This window comes from Cygnus olor, chromosome Z (assembly GCF_009769625.2).
Source record: "Cygnus olor isolate bCygOlo1 chromosome Z, bCygOlo1.pri.v2, whole genome shotgun sequence".
Lineage (NCBI taxonomy): Eukaryota > Metazoa > Chordata > Aves > Anseriformes > Anatidae > Cygnus > Cygnus olor.
The window spans coordinates 34,976,456-35,000,928 of NC_049198.1; the positions used below are offsets into that span (position 1 = coordinate 34,976,456).

A 24,473-nucleotide genomic window follows, 5' to 3' on the forward strand; every position below is an offset into this window, starting at 1 on the left:
AGAAATTCTTTCGCATGAGGGTGGTGCTGCACTGGCACAGGTTGACCAGAGATGTGGATGCCCCATCCCTGGAGGTGCTCAGGGCCAGGCTGGATGGGGCTTTGAGCAACGTGGTCTGGTGGGAGGTGTCCCTGCCCATGGTAGGGGGGTTGGAACTGGATGGTCTTTAAGGTGCCTTCCAATCCAAACCATTCTGTGATTCTGTGGTTCTATGATTTAGACTTAAAAGTCTTAAAGACTACCTCGCTTGTGGCAGTACATTCTGAATTCAGTGAGGCCATTGCTGGCATGGCAATAAATTCAGCTGTCACACCATTAGTATCAGAATAATTCGATTGGTATTGTATATTTTCTGTATGTTAGTCTCCTCTCAGGCATTGCTTCCTGTGAAGAATAATGCATGGGATCAACTTTTTTGAAAACAGCACTTGCATTATTGCCTCTTCAAGCCAAAAGTTGACTATATAATTACTTGAAATACATTTGCTGAGCAAAATTGAAGAGACATCTACAAACAAACATAATGATGATGCATATTCTGAAGATGAGATTGTGATTTTATCCATCTTTCTGAAAAATTGGTAACACTAAATAAACACCGTTGATGCCCCAGTCAGTACTACAAAGGAACAGAAAAAGGCAAGGTCCCATTCCAGGGTTTTCCAGTTCTCCTCTCCTTCATTTCTAACCAAGGAAAGCTGGCTCTTTCTATCCTTGTAGCTAGTATAAACAGGGCAATCAAGGAAATCCTTAGTGTCCATAATTTTGGTACAGAATCTGTTTCATTTCTGCACTCCCGGGTGTACTGAAAAGTAGGAGAGCATCCTCTTTTTCACCCTTCTTGAGGGAAGAGAATGTCAAAGTAAATAAGAGTGTTTGATAGATTTTGTGTGACATGTTGTCAAGCTAGTACTAATGCTGGTCCCCACAAAGTACATCAGTGTATTGTTTGTCTTTAAGGAGTGAGTAGAAGTTTGGTTGCCAGAAGCTGGATATTTCAATGAGCTAAGAACGTTCTCTTCTCTTACATCCCATCTCCTTCTCTAGTGTCTAGAACTGTGATCCCTGGCATAGTCTACAGAAGATATCTTGACCTTTGGGGGAAGGTTACCAAAAGCGATAGGAGAATCTTCCTTGAAATGTTAACTTTTTTTTTGGTTTAAAGTTCAAAAATTTTGCTCAGAATTAGAACCAGAATAAGTAGATAAGTCTTCAGGGCCAACTTAATACATATTTATGTGAGAGAAGGCACACTATTACACTTAGTTTTGACTTCATATGTAGTCTTGTTCTGTGGAGGGTGTTCAGATGCAGAAAGTATATTAATATTATAGTATTGGCACATCAGTAGTTATGGAAAAAATATTTTTGTAATTGTCAGCTTCCTTACTTCTTCTCAGCCTGAGTATTCAAAGAATTGAAGCAGTATATTTTTTGATTCCATTTTAGTTCAACTTTTACTTTAACAGTTGTTGTTACAGGTAATTTAAAGAAACAACATTTTCAAATAACAATTAGCATATATATAACTATATATATATTTTTTGGCTTATCTGAGCTCCCTGCAAATAACAGGATGACTAAATAGCAGTTGGGTACTTTCTTTTGCAGACTGGACTTTTGTCTTTCATTATCTGATGTGAAGTATTATAGAATGTCAGAGGAGAGCTAGAGAATAACCTGGAGATCCACTGCTAGAGATGATCACTCTGTCCCATTTCAATCACTATATAGATGACTGTACACAAGACAGTCTATTTATTATAAAATGTAACATAATTCAGTCAGAAAGAGATGGAACTAACTGAACTTGTAGAAATAACAGAGTAAATTTATTTAAAAGTTCTGAAATCCATAGGACTTTAATAAAAGAGAGCAATTAGGACAATTGTCTATTTCTGTTTCTGCAAGAGCAGAGCAACTGGTAAGGGTATAACTGTAAGGGAATAGATTTTGAAACAGGTAAGCAATAATGAAAAATGTGGATTCATAAATAGGAAAGGCCAAATTCTGCACTTGGTTACACCCTTGAAAGGGCATTGACACTAATAAACTTCTCAGGATTTATGCCTAAGATACTACTTCCCAGTGTCTTACCAGTCTTGATCAATTTTCACTAGCAACATCAAACAATGTCAGAATAATGGTCACAGAATCATGTGATTCTGTGATCATTATTCTGACATTGTTGGATTTGTGAACTTCACTTGAAAACACAGCATCTGTAATTGTATTCTTGTCAAGATTTCCTCTTGTAGCATTAAGCAAAGCTTGGTAATAGTCTGTATATCCTTTGTCATAAATTGATCTGCATTTTGCAATTAGTGTGACTTTTTAAAAAATATCATTCTATTATTTATATGAGCGACTTAAAACAGGTTAAAGGTACTTCGTAGTTAAATCTAAATGTATCTAAAGGTACTTCGTAGTTAAATCTAAATGTATCATTTTATCTAGTTTAGAGGTTGTTCAGGAGAGAAAAAATAACAATAATAAAAAAAAATTGAAAAAGCATTTAATGATAATGATAACATTTTGGAACCTGTTTATATTCTTAAATCTGCTTTCAGTGTAGCTTGAGTCACTAACAGAAATCTTCTTGTTACATGTACAGTAGCATATGAAATTTTAGCTGATGTTTTTCAGCTTTGTTTATGTATTACAAAAACTGGGCTACGTTTTAGAAGCCAAGCTTAGTGTAAGTATTCCATAGTTAGGTCTTCTGTAGAAACCCTTGCCATGTTTTTATGGTGGGATTTAATTTTTATTGCTCTGACTGTTGGTGTATCTTACACACTGGCTAATGCTGAAAGCCCCCCTTGCATATAAGCATGCATATAATGCATACAAATAAAGTATTGTGATTAACGTAGGTATTAAGGAACATGTTCTGTAGTCACTCTACAAGAAGGATTCTCATTGAACTGAAAATGCAGCAATGAGAACAGATTTTATTACAGGATAATGTCTGGTGAATTCTTTACTATTGTATGCCAGAGTTTAACTTGCTTCATACTGTGGAATGTCATCTTCTTAATGTTCTTTTTTTTCTTTTCTTTTTTTTTTTTTCCCCAGAGCACAGTATTGTCATTTATGAAAACATGATTATTTGATGATATTTTATTTTTTTTCTAACTTGCATTATGTTATCCTTTTATTTAAGTCAAGGCATACTTTATTTTTTCATTCTCTAAAAGGAAGATTTGGATTAATAAAAACTATTGCAAACTTTGTTTATCTTTCTTGTTTGTTGCATAGCTAGAGGCCAAAGTCTGGGTGTTGTAGGTTTGTCTATATATATTTATATTAAAAAAAAAAATAAAATTCAGGATATCCTGATGCCATTTAAATTGAATTTTTTTTTTTAATTTAGACTTCAGTGTAGCCAGTAGTTTACTCCAAAATGCACAGATTATTTTCCATGCAAAAGGAAAAGAAAAAAATTACTTCAAAGGAAAAGATAATGCCAACAATCCTTTATCAGTCTATGTTTAGGTGTATTAAACAAAGGCATTCACAAGATGAACACTGATATTCGGATAGTAAATTTTCTAAAATTTCTCAGCAGCATGAAAAAAAGTATTTTTTTGCCACACTTTCTTAAAAGTAGCAATAACAAAAAGTAAATTTGCATGTGACCTCAGAGACAGTGATTCCTCATCTTTCTATTTAGATTTCTTAGGCTTTTAATGTAACTTAAATGGAAATTTTGTTTTATGACATCTATGTGAAAGTCTCTTAAATTTTGCCAAACTCTAATATTGCTTCTTTTTGGTGCTATACAGACTCAAGAAACTGATGAGCTAAGAGCAGCCCATGAAAAACGCAAAGAGAGGCTGCAGATGTTACAGACCAACTACAGAGCACTAAAAGAGCAATTAAAGCAATGGGAAGAAGGTGATAGCAGGTAAGTTACATAGCTCATTAAAAACATTTCCCTTACACAAGAAATCTGAACAAAATTATTATATAGGCATTCAAAAGAGAATTTGAGTTCAAGGAAGAGGCTGCTATGTGGTGATCAAGACTCTATCTCATGTTAGAGCAAAATAAGTGGTATACCTCTATATGAGAAAAAATGCAGTTGTAACCAAGAGTAAAATGTCTTGAACTGACACTTTGACTTATTTTATTTAGGATCTCATTTTGAGTCTGAGTACTGGACAAAGGTTGGCTAGTGCCTGCTGATTATGCTTGTCTAATTCCCCAGCTGATTAATTTGTTGACTGTGTATGTTTATAATTTTCTATAATGGAACAGTTGTTCCTTATGTTTCAAACAGTTTTTTTTTAAATAATTTTGTTCATTTAGCAATAAAGCAATAATAGCCTGTGTGTGAAACATTTAGTGATTCAAACATGAACTGAAGCTAATCCTAAAATCCCTTTTTTAACAGTGAAAAAAGAATGTATGCATGAAAAGCAAGATGTTTTCAACTGTTAAATGATTATAAAATCAATTATTTCTGATCATTTTACAGAAATACTGCAGTAATATATCTATGAATGGGAAAAAGAGAGAATGTGAAAAGTCTACAACAGCAAAATTTAAATAGTGAAGATTCTATGAATAATTTCCCCTTAAGTTCTATACAAAACAGTGAACATTTTATGGAGAAATTCTTTTTTTGAAGTCCTTAGCATAAAGATTTTTGGTAAACACGTACTTTTATTGATACAAGAACATTTCTGTCAATTCAATTATCAAACACTGCTGAAGTACAGTTTTTAGTCGATATTTCAAGAAAGCAATGTTAGCAGGTCCTTATGTCCTAGTGGCTTTAGTAGGAGTTCAGCAAGCAAAACGGAACCTATAATATGTGTATACTAAGCTGTAGGTTTTTACTAGAAATAATTCTTTTTTACTAGAAAAAAATCTTTCAGTAACTAGAGAAATACTTATTCAGCTTGACACAGACTTTTAAAATGTATCTCTAGCCAAAAAAAAAAGTCACAGAAATTGCTGCAAAACTGATAGCCATTTCAGGATGTCCAGTGTGACATAAATGGTCCTATTGTGAATAATAAATTATTCCTCATATATAGCTAATTGTTTGACCCATTTGAGTACATTTTATATATATATATATATATATATATATATATATATATATATATACTGTGTGTGTATATATATATATACTGTGGCATTTTCTTAAGTATGATTTGTCTTTTAAGGAGAAAAAAAATCTGAATGAAAATGAAGTAAGGTACAAATCTGCTACATGCAATGGTAGCACAAGAATTTTTTTTGAAATGTTGAAGCACAAATATCTAATAGATTTGTGTAAACTAGGAAAAAAAAAGGTCTGCTTTGTTTAGGAATAAAAGGAGAATTTCATCTTGTAGCTCTCTATTTTAATTTAAGTGCAAGCTGAAAACTTACTGGATGATAGATGCTTATGAAGTGAAATCATTTATATCTGTGCCTAATTCTAAGTAGGCATTCATGGTTCACAGACCAAAACTGAAAAAGTACAAAACTCAGCCTAAAGATAGTAAATTCAAACTTTGACATATAGCGAAGCACTGAGAAAGGAAAAGGAGGAAGACAAAAACAACTTCCGTTTCTGTTCAAAATGAATGGGGCCAGCTTGTGTTCTGACAGGAGTCTATTTGGAAAAAGTAGGTATTGGATAAAGTGTAATATAAAAAACTTTATTTGTTAATCTGATTTTTTTTCATTTATAATTAAGACGCCCTAAGAGTAGGGGGTTTTGTTAAGTTTTGTCGTCAGGACAGGATTCTATGAAGCTGTCATATGATATGCTAACAGGGGAAAGTAGCCAAGACACAAATAAAAACAGTCTGTCAATTGTTACACCTTACACTTTCATTTTGACATCTCAAAAAGCTTTATATTGCTGGTGTAATGTAAATCGTGCATTAAGAAATTGGTATCGGGTACTTATGTAGCACTTCTGATCCTTTGTGTGTTGGAGGACCCCATTCTTTCTGATTCTTCATAGATTAGAGTCTTTTATCTAGATGGCAGCTGATGGGACCTGATCCACCAGTCAGTGTACATACAACTTCCACTGACATGTGTGACTGCGAAGATGATGGGGCTTTATGAGGTTACCATGTTTTCTGACAGTTAATTTCAGTACCCAACAAAAATTTAAATTACAGACTGTTTGAAATTAATGGATGTGTTTTTAATATTTTTTATCTTTTGCATTTTAATAAACATTGAAAATATTAAACTGAAAGAAAATTTATGAAATACTTTCATTTGCTTCTTCTGTTCTTTTAAGTTCAGTACCCTTTTTCCTTATTTTTTATTAGGCAGTAGGTCGACAGTTTGACTATTAATAGAAATTCCAGATTGTTTGTGGGGGCATTAGGAGAGCTGGTGTCTCTCCATTTTTTCACAAGAAATTGGGTGATGGGTTCACCTTTTGCTTTCTCCTCCCAGTATTTTAAGGAATGTTGACAGAATGAATGCAAGTGCCACTGCTCTACCACATCACAGTTGAGAGCCCTGCTGCCATACTAAGATTTCTGTCTGAAACTACTTAATTGAACTTTTATATAATACCACATTTAAGATGTCATGTTTCACAGACTGTATGACTCCATTCGTCCAACAAGATTTGTATTCTGTAGATGCCACAGTTTAGAATCTATACTTTCTGAAAGCAGGGATGTTTTTGTTACTGTAATCCTAAAACATGTATATATTTAAAAACAAACAACCTCTTTTCACTCACAAACAGGACTGCAAGCAGTAAAAGCAGATACCAGCATGCAGACCCCCACCAGCTTTGTCAGGAGGATTCTGATGCTGTATGGAATGAACTGGCTTTTTTCAAAAGGGAACACAAAAAGCTATTGATTGAAAAGTGAGTTTGTTTCTTAAATGGTGTTTACATAAAGAAACATGCTGCTATTTTTTTCTGAAGGTTGTGTCTTGCAGGCCACATAAAAGGAATTTCTTGCAAAATTCTGAGATAAAACCGTCTTCTACCAAAAGCAGAAACGAAAACATCGTTTCTTTTTTTCCTCTTAAATCAGTGACAAGTTACAAGTTTGCTAGCACTAACAGAAACTGTATTCCATGATCTAGGGATTGTGTTAATTAATGTGGCTCTCATCTGTTGGAGGTGTCGCTCTTCATTAGCCTGTGTTTTACACACTGCCGTGCTTCATTTTTGGAATGAGGTGGTGAGGGGATAACCTAGCCAACCATCCTTGTTTGATCTCTGTGATACATACGCAATGCAGAATGCCTCAGCTCTCTTGGTTCCCTGCCCTGTCCTGCTAATCCCAGCTGAGCTCATTATGGTGTAGCCTTGCTGCTACTCCTGGAGCCAGAGCTGTCCAAGCTAATTACTGGTAGCAGCAGAGCTGCCTGTTAAGGGTCTGGTGTGGATCTGCTAACATGGTCCTTGGTAGTGACCTGCAGAAAGCACGAGGGAGTTGCTCTCTTTCTTGCTGTGCGTAGCCTGTCCTTTGGGTTTAGTGCTGATCCCTTCACACAGCTCTTTTAGCTGCAGTAAGTGTAAAACTTGGTGAAGGAAACTCTTACTTTAGAAAACATACAGTTTGCTGCTTTGATCTCATAATTCATAGGCTATTATACTCAGCCAGGCAAAGTAAGAAAACGTCCTTTTATACTAGACAAAAGGAAGTTAGTATGGTATAATTAGCTCTTTGCTGCTATTTAACACTTTCTGTAAGTCAAGTTGATTTTTTTTTATTTTTTTATTTTTTTTAAGAATCATACATTGTAGAAACTTCTATTCAGATTTGGTTTTGTCAGCATTAAAGAAAATGTGTTTTCCCGATGGGTCACGATACAAACCAGTTTTGTGGAGATACCATGACGGCTGCTATCACAGAATTTCAACAGCAGCAAAATGTTTTGTAGTATGTAAGTCCTTGTGTTGCCCATGAGCTGTTTCGGTATATTACATACAATATTGTCAGTGGTTCTGTTGCATGGAGTGTGCTTTCATCCTGTAGTTATAATTGTGTACCTGTTCCTGTCACTTCATTGTCACATCTTTGCTGTTTTGGAACAACAAATTTTCATATGCACTGCTTTGTTTATTTTGATTTTTATGTAGGAAAGAGCACTTTCTTGCCATACATGTAATTGCTGTTGTAATTCTCCCATCCCTGATCAACACAAGCACCACAGGCAGCAATAACTCAGAAGCAATAACATAAACCTCTCCTTTTCACATAAAGCTATGAAACAGTGATTGTGTGTGTATTGTGCATACAATGCCCTGCACCCTGAAGTCAGTACAGTTGAACTGTTTTTCTAGAGCTCCTGTGTAGTCACGTGTGTGGGGAACACACTTATGCCTGGTACACCGCAGATCACAGTGGCTTTGATAAGGTTGTGGTGACACAGTGCAAGGAAATAGCTGAGCTCTTTGAAATTTAGGAATTTTAAATCAAAGTGAGTTATTCTAGTTCTGCATAGTACTTTGTAAGAAGCCAGTGCACCATTGTGATCATTAAGATGAAGTATTTATGTGGGGTTAGGTACTTTTTCCTTTTTATTGGCAGTGTGGTTAATTGTTTAGTTCAAGTAAGGAAGGAAGACATAATTCCTATTTTTTTTTTTGATATGTCTTAAACATCCATCTCTAACAATGTTTGTCTTTAATTTGTTGAAGCAAGTTAGCATTTAAAGATCCGAACTCACTTTCTTAAGAAAGTCAATACTGAAGTTACTGTACTTTGTAGATCTCTACATAGGGCTTCTTCACATTACATGTGTTCTTTCTTAAGCTCTGTGGCTAAAGGATGTGTTCTACAGAGTAGCACCAGTAACTTAAATGAGTGATTTTAGAAGCAATGTAAGCAAATCAGGTTAGTCCATAGTTTTTGTGGATATTCTTAGTTAGATAGACTCTACATATTGTTAACTTAAGTTGATTTAGAACCCAGCTATGCATTAGTTAAGAAGAGTGTGTGGGGATCTTCTTTTGAGTGTTTTAACTTTAAATGGATGTAATTTATGGCCATGAATAGGCCGTGAATGTTAGGAAAACAGCAAATCAGTTACTTGTTTCTTTGTTTTACTTGTAAAGATTTCCTTTATTTCTCTGCCTCTTCTAGAGGTAGAACAACAGAGTAAAATGTCTTTAATTTGTATGCATTGCTCTGAAAATAGATTTGTAGTAAAACCCATGAAAGCTCATTCATGTGTTCGAGGCTCTGAACCAGGCATACTGTAACCAATCAGCTTGTAAGTTATGAAATCTGTTTATTAGTTAAGAAAAATGGAAACTGCTTGGGAAGTCACTTATTCTGGTAGATAGTGCCTAATTCCAAATCTTGTTGAAGTTGGTGAAGACTTTGTGTGAGTTGCTACATTCTGTCAGGTCCTTCCTTTTATTAAGTTTTCTTCTCATCACAGGCAGGTATTGCTTTGACTGTCCTGTAAGCTGTTACACGCTATGTACCTTTCAAGCTGGACACTAACACAGATAAACAAATAGGGATTTTAGGACTTAAATTTAAACACCTGTTTTTAGAAATATTTGAAATTTTGATTTCCATGAAGTTCTGAATGCCTAATGTCAGGGGTAGGTGTTGGAGAATGGTGAGGCAGAATATATGGCATTGTTACTTCTATATTTTACTTTCTGATTAGTAAAGAATAGTATGTGCATGTTGTATTACTTAGGAATGTAATGTTTTTCAGAGCCATGGCGTGCATCCTCTCCATTATCAATGATTTATAAATTTGAGCTACTTGTGCATATAAAAGAAAGTATCTGTATATTCTTACAATTGTGTGTGAGTTTGGTAAAATACAATAATCAATAAACTGTGATTTTGTAGTGTCTGTTCAGTGCTTCATGCATGTGTTTCTCTTGAATTTCCCAACATTCCTCTAGAAGGAAGAGAATATTTTTGCTATTAATATGGTTTATATTATTACTAAGACCATTACAGAATAATTATTCTCTGATTATTTACAGTAACAGTTTTAGTTCTCCCCATTATTTACTCTTTTACCCACAATATCAAATTATATTGCACTATGTATATTATGTGGATTGAAAGGTGCATATTTAATTTTAAGTTGTAGAATCTCCTTTTTTTCATTGTTGGACTAAAAAAGCAAAAATGATCGCAATTAAAGTTCACGTTGGGAAATGAACCCGTAGCTAAAAAATAATCTAGCTTTTAAGCCCTCATAACTCACTGTATTAAGAAATTCTCTGTCAACTGCAAGCTAAACACATGCCAAAATTGAAGAATTGGAAAGAGGAACAAAAAGAGTTAGTTTAAATAAATTCACTAAATATTTTTTAAATGTTTGTTAACACTAATGGCCAAGTGAAAGCCACTTCATGGCTCTGCTAGGATTTCCTGTTTTTGATTTTCACATGTGGGTCATTTTCCCTATGAGGTACATAATACTTGTGTTATGCTGTAGTTATTTCCTGTTAAATAACACATTGTTGCAGGCTACAAAAGCAGTTATATTGATATTGATGTTTGTGTTCTGTGTTAAGGAAAACGTGCTTTGATCACTTTTTCTCCTCCATAAGCAAGCAGAAAAACAGTAATTTTCAAATAGCAGTTAAAACTTTGCAAAGGAGGAGGGTGGCACAAGCTTATATAAATAGATTTTAATTTCAGCTGCATGAAGCTGCTGGAAACTTTGGAGGAAGTTATAATAATACCAAAATTTTGAAATTTTTTATTCAGCTGTGCAACAACAGTGCATTCAGATTCAGCATCTTGAAGCTGCATAGACTTAGAATGTCTGATAAATCATTGACATAAATGTATCTATGTGTAAAATGATATATATATGAATAAATGCATATATACGTGTGTGTGTATAGTTCTCAGATTTTTAGATAGATTATTTTTAATCTTTGATATTAAGTACTAAATGTTGTCTTAGTTTCTGTAGAATTGTATTGACAGATAGGTCTTTAGATATTTTCTTCCTACATTAGTCAGTTTCATTTGTGTATCTACATTGTTTGGATTTTGTTGAAATTCAGGGTAAATTAATTCATTGCATGTCCATAATGTCACAATTAAACAACTGGATTGCAAAATAGCAAGCTTAAATGACTTTGTAGTTTCCATCATTTCCATATTAAATTACATTTACTTGTTTGCCAGAGTATAGGAATACCCTTTCCCTTTACCCTTTGGTGTACAGACATTGAAAAGATATTTTTTACTATTTATAAACTGTTGTGGAAGCTTTACAATTTTACCTCTTCTGTTCTGGATTGCTTGTATGAAATGATGACATAATTCTTATCCTCACAAGTAACTGGAAATTGGTTGCCCTTATGGTATGATCATATGCAGTTTCTGGTAAGGAGGAAATGCTTATCAAGTTAAAGGGAGAGCTATATAATTCGAACAACATTTAGTACTCATTCTTTCATCTGAGCTGTGCATGTCATCTGTATAGGAAATTGGGATCACTGCAAGCTAGTTAGCATTCTTAATCTGCTATAGTGGCCATTTAAAGGTTTCTTTATAACTTCACTTTTTTGGGGGAAAACAAGACATTATGATTTCTGTTTTCTTATTCTTTCTGGAGTCAAAGCAGCTTGCTTATAATCTGTGAGCTGATATGTCACTGGTGGGTTAACTAGAAATCTAACTTTGACAATCTGCAGCAAACGATGCCTCTTGCCTTCTCTAGCTTTTAAAGGAGGGTGGTAGAGGAAAGCTGGATTTACTCTTCTGGAACAGCAGCAGTAAGAAACAAAAAGCTAGACTTTATTAGTTCTTCTGTTTCTTGAATATGTCTCTTTTTCCTAGCAAACTGGCTGAAAAAAGTTCAGTTTTAATATCCTGGACAGTCTCTGTAGCTGAGCAGTAAATGTCTGGTCTTCAGAGAATTTTAGTTTTAAAATTTCCATTGTTGTGTGCAACATCCAAATGCTGGAATAATTTTTTTCTTTGTTTCATTGGATAGCTAGGTTGTGTACCAAAATTGATTGGAGAACAAAATTCTTTCATGGTATGTCAATATTAGAAAGTGTTATCTACAGAATATAGCCTGTGTTACATATGTATTAGCTCTGCATAGTAATCTTCTTTTTTCCCCTGAGTTTTAAAAGTGCTAGAACATAGGAAGCTTCTTACTGCAAAATAATTAAATCTAGTGACCCTTGCAATTAGATTAAACAGGGATCTTGTTTACTTTTTACTGCAGTTACTGGTACTAGACTACAAAGTCAAATATAGCTAAAATAATTATGTATTTCTGCAGGTTTTCAGTGGATAAAAAGATTGCTAGCTCTAACGTATCACTTCACTCTACTGAAAACAATAAGAACCTAAATCCTGTAGCTGTTGTTCTAAGGACTTAGAAAGATGCATACTCACTAACGAGACTGAATACTGCCCAATGGAAATGAATGGCTCTATGTCCAAGTGGAAGCCGGTGACAACTGGTGTCCCTCAGGGGTCTGTCTTGGGACCAGTACTGTTTAATATATTTATTAATGACAAAGACAGTGGGATCAGGTGCACCCTCAGCAAGTTTGCAGAAGACACCAAGCTGAGTGATGCAGTCAATACAACAGGAAGAAGGGATGTCAGCCAAAGGGACCTGGGCAAGCTGGAGAAGTGGGCCCATGTGAACCTCATGAGGTTCAACAAGTCCAAGTGCAAGGTGCTGCACCTGGGTTAGGGGCAGTCCCAGACATGAGCACAGACTGGGAGAAGAACTCACTGAGAGCAGCCCTGCAGAGAAGGACTTGGGGGTTCTGCTGGATGAAAAGCTCGACATGAGCCAGCAGTGTGCACTTGCAGCCCAGAAGGCCAACTGCGTCCTGGGCTGCATCAAGAGAGGGGTGGCCAGCAAGTGGAGGGAGGGGATTGTCCCCTTCTATTCTGCCGTCTTGAGGCCCCACCTGGAGTGCTGCATCCAGGTCTGGGGCCCCCAGCACAAGAAGGATGTGGGGCTGTTAGAGCAGGTCCAGGGGAGGGCCACAAAGATGATCAGAGGGGTGATCTCCAGGAAGAGCTCTCTGTGGCCTTTCAGTGCCTAAAGGGGACCTATGAAAAAAAGATGAGAGTGATTTTTTACACAGGCAGATAGTGATAGGACAAGGGGCAATGGTTTTAAACTAAAAGAGGGGAGATTTAGGTTAGATATTAAGAGGAAATTCTTCACTTATAGGGTGGTGAGACACTGGCACAGGTTGCCCAGAGAAGCTGTGGATGCCTCATCCCTGGAGGTGTTCAAGGCCAGGCTGGATGGGGCTTTGGGCAACCTGGTCTGGTGGGAGGTGTCACTGAACATGGCAGCGGGGTTGGAACGGGATGATCTTTAAGGTCCCTTCCAACCCAAACCAATTTGTGGTTCTGTGAAATGACAGTGAGAATTTGAAACAGTGTGGTTGTTGGCTAAAACCCCTTAAAATAGTTTAAAGTGTAATCAACGGGAGGCATCTGTTGTACTACAGGGTAGTGCATTTTTAAAAGCCGTTATATGGGACCAAACTCAGAACCGTAAATCCACATGAACTCATTTAGGGGCTTTTGCATAATAAACTCACATGGCCCCTTTTGTGAAGAGAATTATTTTTTTTTCTACCAAGCCTCCTTCAATTATGTTTTCATAAGGCACTTTGTCAGCTATCTGAAGCAAATATAATGTTTTCTTGTGAGAATAATCTGTCAGGGCAGAGGAGGCTAACAACCTTTAATTGTTAAGCATGTTTCTAGAACTTTTCTTACTAGTGTCCATCCAGATCTTGCAGTTTCCTGTGACCTGCCTAAGAGACAAATCTGAGGGTTTACTGTGATTTTGGAAGTCAGATGTGTCACTGTTCTTCTTTTGTTCTTCCATATTCAACGGTGCTTTTCTGGTGTGCAGGCATGTATTCAAAATCCAAGTAGTATAACCAAGTCTCCATAAACAGCCTGTAGTACTTCAGTTCGTTCTTACACATTAAGAGACTGTTGTACTGAAAACATGCAGTCAAGCCATTAAATGTACTTTCACAGTAAATATGCAGGGAAATGCAGAATTCAAGTTTCATTAACAATAAATTTTGTGCATTGTTTGAGATGAAAAAAAGAAAAGTAGATGTTGTAGACAATCACAGTGATTTCTGTAGATTCATCTGAGTGTTACAGAAATATGTAGTATTGTACTTCTGGTAAGCACATGGCTTGACCTAACCCAAAGTTAAAGCAAATCAATAAGTCATTGTCCAAATGCCTCATGAATACCAAGAGGCACGGGGCACCAACCACCCGGCTAGGAAGCCTGTCCCAGTGCCTGACCACCCCCACGGCACAGAAATGTTCCCTAACGCCCAGCCTGGCCCTCCCCTGGTGCAGCTCTGTGCCGTGCCCGTGCACCCTGCCATCGGTGACCAGGAGCAGAGAGCGGCACCTCCCTGCTGCTTCCCCTCCTCAGGGAGCTGCAGGGAGCCGTGGGGTCGCCTCTCGGCCTCCTCTTCTCCAGGCCGGACAGCCCGAGTGTGCGCAGCCTCTCCTCTTGGGGCATGCCCTCCAGCCCTCCTGCCGGCCCTGCTGCCCTCCTATGGGTGCCTTCAAGTACCTGAACACCCTTTTTATATTCTGGAGCCTAGAACTGTAAACAATATTCAAGGCAAGACTACACCAATGCTAAATAAAACGTCAGAATCACCTCTTTTCTGTGGTGGCTCTGTTGTGTTTAGTGCACCCCAATGTAGTTTGCCCACCTGGGTGCCAGGGCACACAGTCGGCTTGTGTTGAACCTACTGTTGACTGGCACCCTCAGGTCCCTTTCTGCAGGGCTGCTCTCCAGCCACTCATCTCCCTGTCTGCACTTGTGTCTATGGTGCAGCACCTGGCATTTACTCTGCTTGAATTTAATTCCATTGATGGTTGCCCAATATATAAAAACAGAAAGTATATATAAAGTACTTAATGTATTTTGTTAAACTATACTGAACTTTCATAGTAAGAAGGTTGTTAATCCTATAATGATTATACTTTCATGCAGCATACAGCTGAATTTAGCATACAGTGATGGTCTTCTATTTTCCTTGGTGCTCATTTTGGAAGGGAAACGGCAAATTTTCAAGTTTAGATATCTCATCTTTGCTAATAGCATATGGAACTTCAAGAAGTGAATTTTGCAAAGAGGTTGAGAAACAAAATCACAGGAGACGGAATGTGGAATCTTCCAAATTTCCCTATAACTCAAATATGCCACTGTTAGAAACAATTTAAGAAATTGATTTGCATCTTTATTGGAGATCAGCTGCTCCTTATCAAAACCAGGTTGTAGGTAAGTGGAGACTTGAGTCAGTTGGTCATGTGAGTTTATACAAAGGTTAAAAGCACTGACATGACAGTAATTCTCTTGATATTCATGTAGTGGCATCCTCACTCAATGTGCTTCTCTGCAGCATACGGGTTTTACTGGTAACCCAGACATGGTCCTTCAGGTTGAGTCCTTTCTGAACTAACTACAGGTAAACATTGTTTGTGAGAGAGCCTGTTGTGATGGTGTCGTTATGAAGGAATCAGAAAGTCCAAATTAAAATAATGAGAATAATTTACTTTTTTAAACCAGCTTCTGGTCAGCTGAATTTCATGCTACAGTGAAACAAAAAAAAGATTATTAGAGGGGAGGTAAAAAATTGTAAGCATAATTTTCTACCATTCTTTTACAAGTTAAGGTTGTGCTGTACGTTGAAACTAGTCACCAGTCACTAGCGCATCCTTGGTTTCCAAGTGACTATTAATTTGAAACATATCTCAAAGCTCATTCGTGACAACGATGGTACTGTTCAGTTTTTTGTTATCTGAACAGCCATTGGATTGGTGTGGAGGAGTTGCTTTTATTCTTTCTCACTCCTGAATGTGGGTTGTAAATCAGACAGACTTTACTTAGCACCAACAGATATTGCTTCCTGCAATTTTCATCCATCCTATGAGTGACTGAATTGGGAAACGAGAATGATAAAGACATATTTTGCAGAGTGAATGTATGACCTAAGATAGATAGTTCACTGACTCTGTATAGTCAAATATTCCATTTCCTTGGCTAATTAAAAATGCAAGTTTCTCTATATTCTTGTATAAACTGTAAGTTTACAATTTTCTTGCTGTAAAGAAATTCTAGTAAATCATTCTGGATAGCTTGAATGTTCACAAAATGTAAGTAATGCTAGTACTTTTTGCTTTACTCTTCTTTTGGCAGCATTATCCCCAGACATATGTAATGGTTTTTGCTCTCTCACACAGTCTAGATCAAACACCTGCTCCAAGGTTTACTCTCACCTCCCAAGGCTGTCAGTTGACACATAGATATACAGCCCCATGAAAAAAGCGTATTTTACCCTTACTGCAGGCAAATGTTCTTGAATCATAATGCTGTAGGAACAAAGTGAAAAATTTCTGTCAGAGTAGGATTTCAGATGTTGGATAAAGTTTGTGCCTAATTTGGTTCTCACGAGTCTTAAACAATTTTTCAGGAGTGAAAAATTAAAATTATCATTTGCATTACGACATGTCAGACTCCCCATTCTGATTTACCAGAGCCTTTTCCTGTGTTTTTTTTTTTTTTAAAGACTCTTTACAAAAGTATGCTTAGTGTGCATGTGCATTCTACTCAGATATTACGGAATAGGATTTTTACGCTTTTGAAGATTCATGGACAGAAAGTACTGTTCAGTTTTGCTTACCTAGAAGTCCTTTCCACGTTGATCTGCTGTCTTTCTTCTTAAGCTCCTTTTTTTTTTTTTTTAATTTTTTTTCTGGGGGAAAGAAAACAGTTTCTTCCATTGTCCTGTTTTACCTGTAAGAATTTTTAACCTATTTGGCTTAAGCTTTCTATAAGAAAAAAAATACTCTTGCACAACTTTGACTCAGTGTCTTTAAAACTTACTTATTTTCATTACAGTAATAAGCAACACTAACGTCCCCTTTCAAGGACCCTGATAAAAAATGTGCAAAACTTTTTTAACAGTCTTTTTTCTCTTTGATTTTCTTCTTAATTTGGCTTTCCAGTCTTTAACAAACTTAAATGACTCTGGAGGAAAACGTTTGAAAAGGCAGCAGCTACCTTTTAGACTTATAGGAAGGCTTTCCTAACTGCAGCAGCTCCTGGACTAGCCCCCTGATATCTGTCAAAAACAGCAACAGTATGTATTAGGAGATTGTGGTTGGTTCTGCTTATTTCTCCAAAGAGTCATCCTGCTGCAGTCTTACAACCTGTAATCCTTGGGAAGGAGTCAGTTTCCTCAGTGGGTTATACCTTCTTACGTATTCAGCTCTATTAGAAAATAGATTCTGTGCTTGGTTTTATTTTCCAGATAAAATTCCCTGGGACAACGGGAAAAAAGTTTTATTGTTTGTTTGGATGTTTATTTTAGACTACCATGAGCCTGCTCTCTTAATTCCTTTTATCTTTATGCAGAGAAGTGTAGGAGTCTCCTGTTGGCCTTACCTGTGAATGCCAAAAGCTGCTGATGAGCAATGGCTGACCTATGGGATGTGTATTACTCTTGAGGCAGTGGTTTGCTAGAGGACTAACTACAGTCCTTTGGCAGTGGGTTAACCTAGGGTCAGTAACTCTTGAAGGAAGGAGCCATTTAAACTGATAAGTGCAGGCAGAAAGTTTATGTTATAGTTCAGTCTATCTTTCTAAATTACCATTTCTTTAATGCGTTGAGACGCAAGTGCACATGTGTATGTGTACCTTAGATCTGGAGCTGTGTGAGGGCTCCTGATGGTATCTTTAGAACTGCTGACAGTTAAAAATGATGAGTGCTAGGAAATTTTGTTTTAGCAAGAAGGTATATTTTGCAGAAGCCCTGCTTATATGCAGATGGTATGAGCATTTCGCCTATTCCAGTAACTTGATAAGTAAGCAACTGTTATAGAGAATTTCTTGCTGATGCATAGCTATAATCTAAAAGAAATCAGAAGTAATTCGTTTGGCAAAACTGATTCTGTAGTACATTTTTTATTATGCTACCTCTTTCTAAATTCCAAGTGGGTGAATATTTGAGTATTATGAAAATAATACTTTTGGTTACTCCTCCTTTATTATATTGCGATAAAATAGAATTCAGAATATTGGATGATATGGCAAGAGCCAATACTATAATTATGGGTCAAAGTCAGTACGTTTAAAAATGTATGAAATACCAGCATAAACAATCAAATGGATAGATTTGATCTCCTTCAATTTCTTACCCGTCCTTTTTTTAATATTGCCAAATGAGGCTGTGGCACAATCGTAGTTGGAAAATATAAACGAAGAATTGGTACATAAAACTGGATGCCATTCCCTGCTCCTCTTAGGTGCCTATTTTATATATGTGATGCAGAAAAGAAGAATAACTTTTATCATGTTATCGGTAGTAAGCAAAACATGTTGAGGTTGTTCTCAGGATATTATGTATGCATCAATATTGGCTTACAGAGTTAAAACAAAGACATGATTCTTCTTCTCATCTGCCATGTTAGAAGATACTGGCAGCCTTCTAGGAAGTGCCAGTCAGATTCCTGCAAAGTTCAGGTGCTGATTCCTGCTAGGTCAAGGACTTGTTGACTTCTCCTTAGCTAGGAAGGTGTTGAAAGTTGTTACCCTGACCGTATAATTTAGAACAGCAAAGCTCTTGACACAGTCTTCCACAGTATTCTTCTGGAAAAACTGGAAACCCATGGCTTGGACAGGTACAGTTTTTACTGGGTTAAAAACTGGCTGGAAGGCCAAGCCCAGAGAGTGGTGGTGAATGGAGTGAAATCCAGCAGGCGACTGGTCACCAGTGGTGTTCCCCAGGGGTCGGTGTTGGGGCCCATCCTTTTTAATATCTTTATTGATGATTTGTACGAGGGAATTGAGTGCACCCTCAGCAAGTTTGCAGACGATGGGATGAGGTTCAACATGGCTAAGTGCTGGGTCCTGAACTTTGGTCACAACAACCCCATGCAGCGCTACAGGCTTGGGGCAGAGTGGCTGGAAAGCTGTGCAGAGGAAAAGGATCTGGGGTGCTGGTTGATGCTCACCTGAACATGAGTCGGCAGTGGGCCCAGGTGGCCAAGAAGGCCAACGGCATCCTGGCTTGTATCAGGAATAGTGTAGCCAGCAGGAGCAGGGAGGTGATTGTCCCCCTGTACTCTGCTCTGGTGAGGCCGCACCTTGAGTACTGTGTTCAGTTTTGGGCGCCCCCACTACAAGAAGGACATCAAGTCCCTGGAGTGTGTCCAGAGAAGGGCTACGAAGCTGGTGAAGGGCCTGGAACACAAGTCCTGTGAGGAGCAGCTGAGGGAACTGGTGTTGTTTAGTCTGGAGAAGAGGAGGCTCAGGGGAGACCTTATTGCTATCTACAGCTACCTGAAAGGAAGGTGTGGGGAGCTGGGGGGCAGCCTCTTCTCACAGGTAACTAGAGATAGGACTAGAGGGAATAGCCTCAAGTCGTGCCAGGGGAGGTTTAGATCAGAAATTAGGCGACATTTCTTCTCAGAAAGAGCAGTCAGGCATTAGAACAGGTTGCCCAGGGAGGTGGTGGAGTCACCATCCCTGGGGGTGTTTAAGGAAAGGTTGGACTTGGTACTTAGGGACATGATTTAGTGGATGATATTGGTGGTAGGGGGATGGTTGGACTAGATGATCCTGGAGGTCTTTTCCAACCCTAATGATTCTATGATTCTACTCCTGTAAAGGATCTGGATTGTTTCTTGTCAACAGAACAAACCTAAAAAATATTTTGAAATGGGTTATATTGTCAGAAGGTCGCTTTGGGTTTTTGACTTGTTTTGGAAGGAGATGAGAAAATGTTTGTTGTTGAGAAAGAATTACTGAACAAACAGAGTCAAATGTTACCAGATATACTTACATATGCAGCATAACCTCTCTTTGCAGAAGGCTGAAGTCCTTGATGCAATTTCAGGTGTGCTTAAGGGTAAAAAATCAATGTAGCATATTGTTGGCTTACTATGGCTTAAGACCCCTTTCTCCCATCTGGTGGGTTATCATTTGAACTCAGGAAAGATGCTGGAAAACAACATTTGAATATAAATAAGAGCAATGTATTTTTTTGTAGGGAGTCATAAATTCTGATTTTTTTTTTGTCCACTGGTTTAGTAACTCTTACAAAGCACATTGAAAGCTGGCGTGTTTGTTTTTTTTTTCTTTTCTCCATCTTTAAGAAGTGGTCCTGAGCAGAAAACCATGTGTAGGAGCTGAATATATATCGTACATAAGATTTTTAGTCCATGTAATAGGTATAGATTAGTGTATTCTTAAAATTAGAAATAGCAATCATGCAATCCACTTATGTAACCTTCATTATCAGCAAAGTTATGAACCTTCATTATCAGCAAAGTTGGTAGGGATTTGCTGTAAGTATCAAGAGTAAATTTTTCAGTTGTACAGCTTTCTTTAAGATTCCAGAAACTTTATAAACTAAACAGGACAGAAAAAGGTTTCCCAGTCCTACCAGAAAAAACTAATTGTTCACCATGTTCTGAAAACTTCTCATACCTTTTTGGAAAAAAAAAAAAAAAAAAAAAAGCACAACCAGCAAGCCAATCTGATAGAAATGAACATATACATGTAAAGACTGTCTAGATACAGGCCAAGTGATAGATCATTGTGCAATTTCAACACTACATAGAATCATAGAATATCCGGAGCTGGAAGAGACCCATAAGGATCATCGAGTCCATCTCCTGGCACCACACAGGTCTACCCAAAATTTTAGACCATGTGACTAAGTGCATAGTCCAAACTCTTCTTAAATTCAGACAGGCTTGGTGCAGTGACTATGTCCCTGGGAAGCCTGTTCCAGTGTGCGACCACCCTCTCGGTGAAGAACCTCTTCCTGATGTCCAGCCTAAACCTCCCCTGCCTCAGCTTGACACCATTCCCGTGGGTCCTATCACTGGTGATTAAGGAGAATAGATCGGCGCCTGGCCTTCCACTCCCCCTTGTGAGGAAGCTGTAGAACGCAATGAGGTCTTCCCTCAGTCTCCTCTTTTCCAGGCTGAACAGGCCAAGTGGCCTCAGGTGCTCCTCATATGCCTTCCCCTCTAGGCCCTTCACCATCTTTGTAACCCTCCTCTGGACACTCTCCAACACTTTTACATCCTTTTTGTACTGTGGTGCCCAGAACTGCACACAGTTCTTGAGGTGAGGCCACACCAGTGCAGAGTAGAGCAGGACAATCACTTCCCTTGACCAACTAGCAATGCTGTGCTTGATGCACCCCAGGATACGGTTGGCAACCTTCTAAGAAGTGGCTGTGTTAGCATTATGATTGCAGATATGAATTTAGACTCTGAATTTAATGAAGCTTGATAAAGTTTAATTGTGTGGTTACTTTTTTCTTATCATCTGGATTACTAATAGATATGCCTAGTAGTGAATTGCCTTTGCCTAAGGTTTTTCATGTATGCAGCTAGAATATGTTTTCTGCCAATTTTCAGAGATGACTTTGAGCAGTTTTTTATTGCTTTTGAAACACACTGAAATTGTTAGCTTTTATTTCTATTTTTAGTTGTTATCAATCAATTTATTAATGCTTAAGTGCTTATTTATGGAATTCTGGAGTTTGAATGCCCTGCATGGTTTCAACTACTCCACATATCAATATGAAAGATTGTATAAGTTTTCTGAATACTTCACAGTATTTGATGAACATTTGCACGAAGGTTGTGTCCAAATCTCACTATTGTTTAAAATTATATTTTAGGAACATCTCTTTTTAAAGCTGATTTACACAGTAGAGTGAATACACAGTACGTATATGACAGACTTTAAAATGCAGTAGTTACCTTTGACTTTGTCAAGAAAAAAAATGCCAAGTTGTGAATTTATCATGAATTGGTAGTGATCAATTTATACTCACATTCCGGTTTGTTTGTCTTTCTTCTTGATCTGGATATTTCCATTGTACTTAAATCTCATCATTCTTTGTTGAATTATTGGTTCAAAGGTTCATCGCCTCTGAGTCTGTAGAGCAAACCATTTTTTTCTAAAGAAAAATTTGTTTTCCTGTTGTGAATATCCCAGACTTTCTTTAGAGTTCTACATTGCTGTATGTACTGATTTTAGAACCATAATCTCTTCTGTTGTCTTGTCTTCCGAGTCAGTTTTTTCCTCTTCCTCTTCCAAACTGCAGGGCTGATTCGTTTTTCCTTTTTCATTCCTGACTTGCTTGATTTTTTTCTTCAGTTGATGTTGTGTATATTTTGCTTAGCAGCATTTCTTTACGAATATCATATTTCTTCTTCTGTACGGGGTACTCTAAATTAAATCCTTTTTCTAGACCTTCCCCGTGCAAATGGAATGTAAAATCTGTTTCTTTTAAATGCTTAGAAAGTTAGTTCTTTTGTTGTGTACTAGCAGATGTAGTAGTGAATAAGATGTAATTATGAGATTCTGATTGAAAATAGCACATGAACTTAAATACAACCGTACAGTGTAACAGTTTTAATTGTAAAAAGGCAAAAAAATTGAAGAAAATTATTTTTCCCTTAAAACAGCATTTATAAATTTTGTATGCTATATTTCTGTATTTGCTTGCTTAAGCAAAAACATACTTATTATGAAAAAGAGAACTAGGAAACACCCTGTTTTTCAAGTAAATATTGTCCTTAGGAGACTTGTGAAGCTGAAAGCATCCTCTGTGTTCTGTGTTACTGCTTTATAAAGCAGACAGTTGACTGTTTCCATATTTTTGTAGATTTGTTCTTCTCACAGAGTTCCTAAGCACACTTACTGATGAATTTCCCTACTGAGAGAAGAGATGCTCAAATACTTGTTCCACCCATTATTATAATCTGAAACAGGAAAGATAATGAATCTAATCTGCTAAGGGAAAAAATAATTTCTTTCTGTTTTTTAAAAACTACTTAACAGGAAAAAAATTGTTTGATATAATCCAAAAAATTTAAAGTATACTACTTTTTTTTAAAGTCAGCCTTGTATGTAATTGTAAAATGTGAAATTTGTTGATCAATCCTAATAAAATAAAAAAAATGCTAAAAGCACAGTTATATGGAGATTTATATGAGACATCTAAAATATACGTCATCTTCAGAATTGCCTACCTTAACTCTCAGTACTTCTACTAGCAAAGATGGAGGTGGCATGTACTAATGTTGAAAGACTTCTTTCCAGTATCAGTGCCTCGAGACTATAATCAGCTAGAAACACTTCACAGAGAAACTACCTTTCCACTGTAGAAATATCTTCAAAGATTCCGTCTCTCAGCTTCAGTTTATGTCTTGGGTCTTTTCAGATGACATAAACACGATGCCCTTTGCTCAGCACTTGGTAAATCAAACACAAGTTTTTCAATGCCCTAAAAAAATCCCTTTTCAGTTAGTATCAAAACCTTAAGCATTTCTTCTTTCCATTTTTTTGATGTGTTAATCAAAACTGGACTATGCAAAAAAATGCTGCAAATCAGTGAGTATATGCTCAAGATAATTACAGCAAATACTATCTTAATCTTCTAAAAGAGTACTGGAAGCTGTTATTCACAGTATCTGAACTTTGATGCTGCTGTTCTGACTCTACTTCTAGTAGGTTAGTATTCTTCATTACCACACACCAGCTTATTTTTGATCCTTTGAGATGAAGGATTGCAGAGGCAATCCCTCTTTCACCCTCAGTAAGTGAGGGAGGCATCTCGTGTCACTAGAATCCATGCAGCTGGATCACAGTTCTCTTCAAGTACCTAATCTGGTACAGGATGAAGCCTGGATGAAGATCTGTTTTGTCTTGACAGATACAGTTTTAAGAAAATGTACCAAAGGTTTTCAAAGCACAACTGTAAATTCCACTAGACACAAGCTAACAGTATCTTCTTAAAGTGAGGTGATGGTGTAAATGAAAGGGTCGAAAGTATTTCTCTCCCCCCCCTCCTCCCCCTTCCCTTTTTTCAGGTTGAATCATTTCTTTGAGTGTTGCATTATACTTCAGCAGTTTTACGTGACTTCAGTTACCTTGAATTCCTCAAAGTCCCATCTTACTCCTCAGAAAGTTTCTCACTTGACCCTTCTTTGATGCTTCTTCCAACTGATCATATTCACTTGTTCCTGGGGAAAGTTGCAATCACACTACCTCTGCAAAGAAGACCAGATTACACCCTTTCCTCTTTTTTCTTGAGCTGCTCTCTTTTGCCAAAATATGCAGGCTATAGTATTGTTGTTGTGAATTGTAGAAAACTGAACTAGATTTATATTTTTTGATATAATGCAGTTAAAATACATATCGCAATTTTTTTTATTTTTTTTTAAAGAGCTAATAAAAACAACCAAACAAACAAAAAACAAAGCAGTTCAGCTGGGTAGCTTATGTGGACCTCACTACAAAAAAACAACATTTAAAGTGTAAGCTTGCTTTGGTGCGAACAGGAAAACCAATAAAAAATGGCAGTTTAAAGGCAAGTAGAAAGATGAGAAGGCTAAAAGAACTCTTCAAGAGTGTTTTTTAAGGATGCTTAAACTACGTTAGTGTAATTTTGCTTAAATGATGTGAAAAATAAGCCA

The 24,473-nt window shown here is 37.0% G+C and overlaps 1 protein-coding gene across 3 annotated transcripts in view; it reads left to right on the forward strand.

The window, feature by feature from the left end:
• The window catches only part of CNTLN (centlein), a 207,598-nt gene that overhangs the window by 98,420 nt on the left and 84,705 nt on the right, over positions 1-24,473 (forward strand). For all 3 annotated transcript variants that reach the window (XM_040540984.1, XM_040540985.1, XM_040540986.1), the window contains exons 11-12: positions 3,786-3,907; positions 6,719-6,844. In XM_040540984.1, the coding sequence (XP_040396918.1) occupies positions 3,786-3,907; positions 6,719-6,844 (248 nt within the window). The remainder of the gene's footprint in view (positions 1-3,785; positions 3,908-6,718; positions 6,845-24,473) is intronic.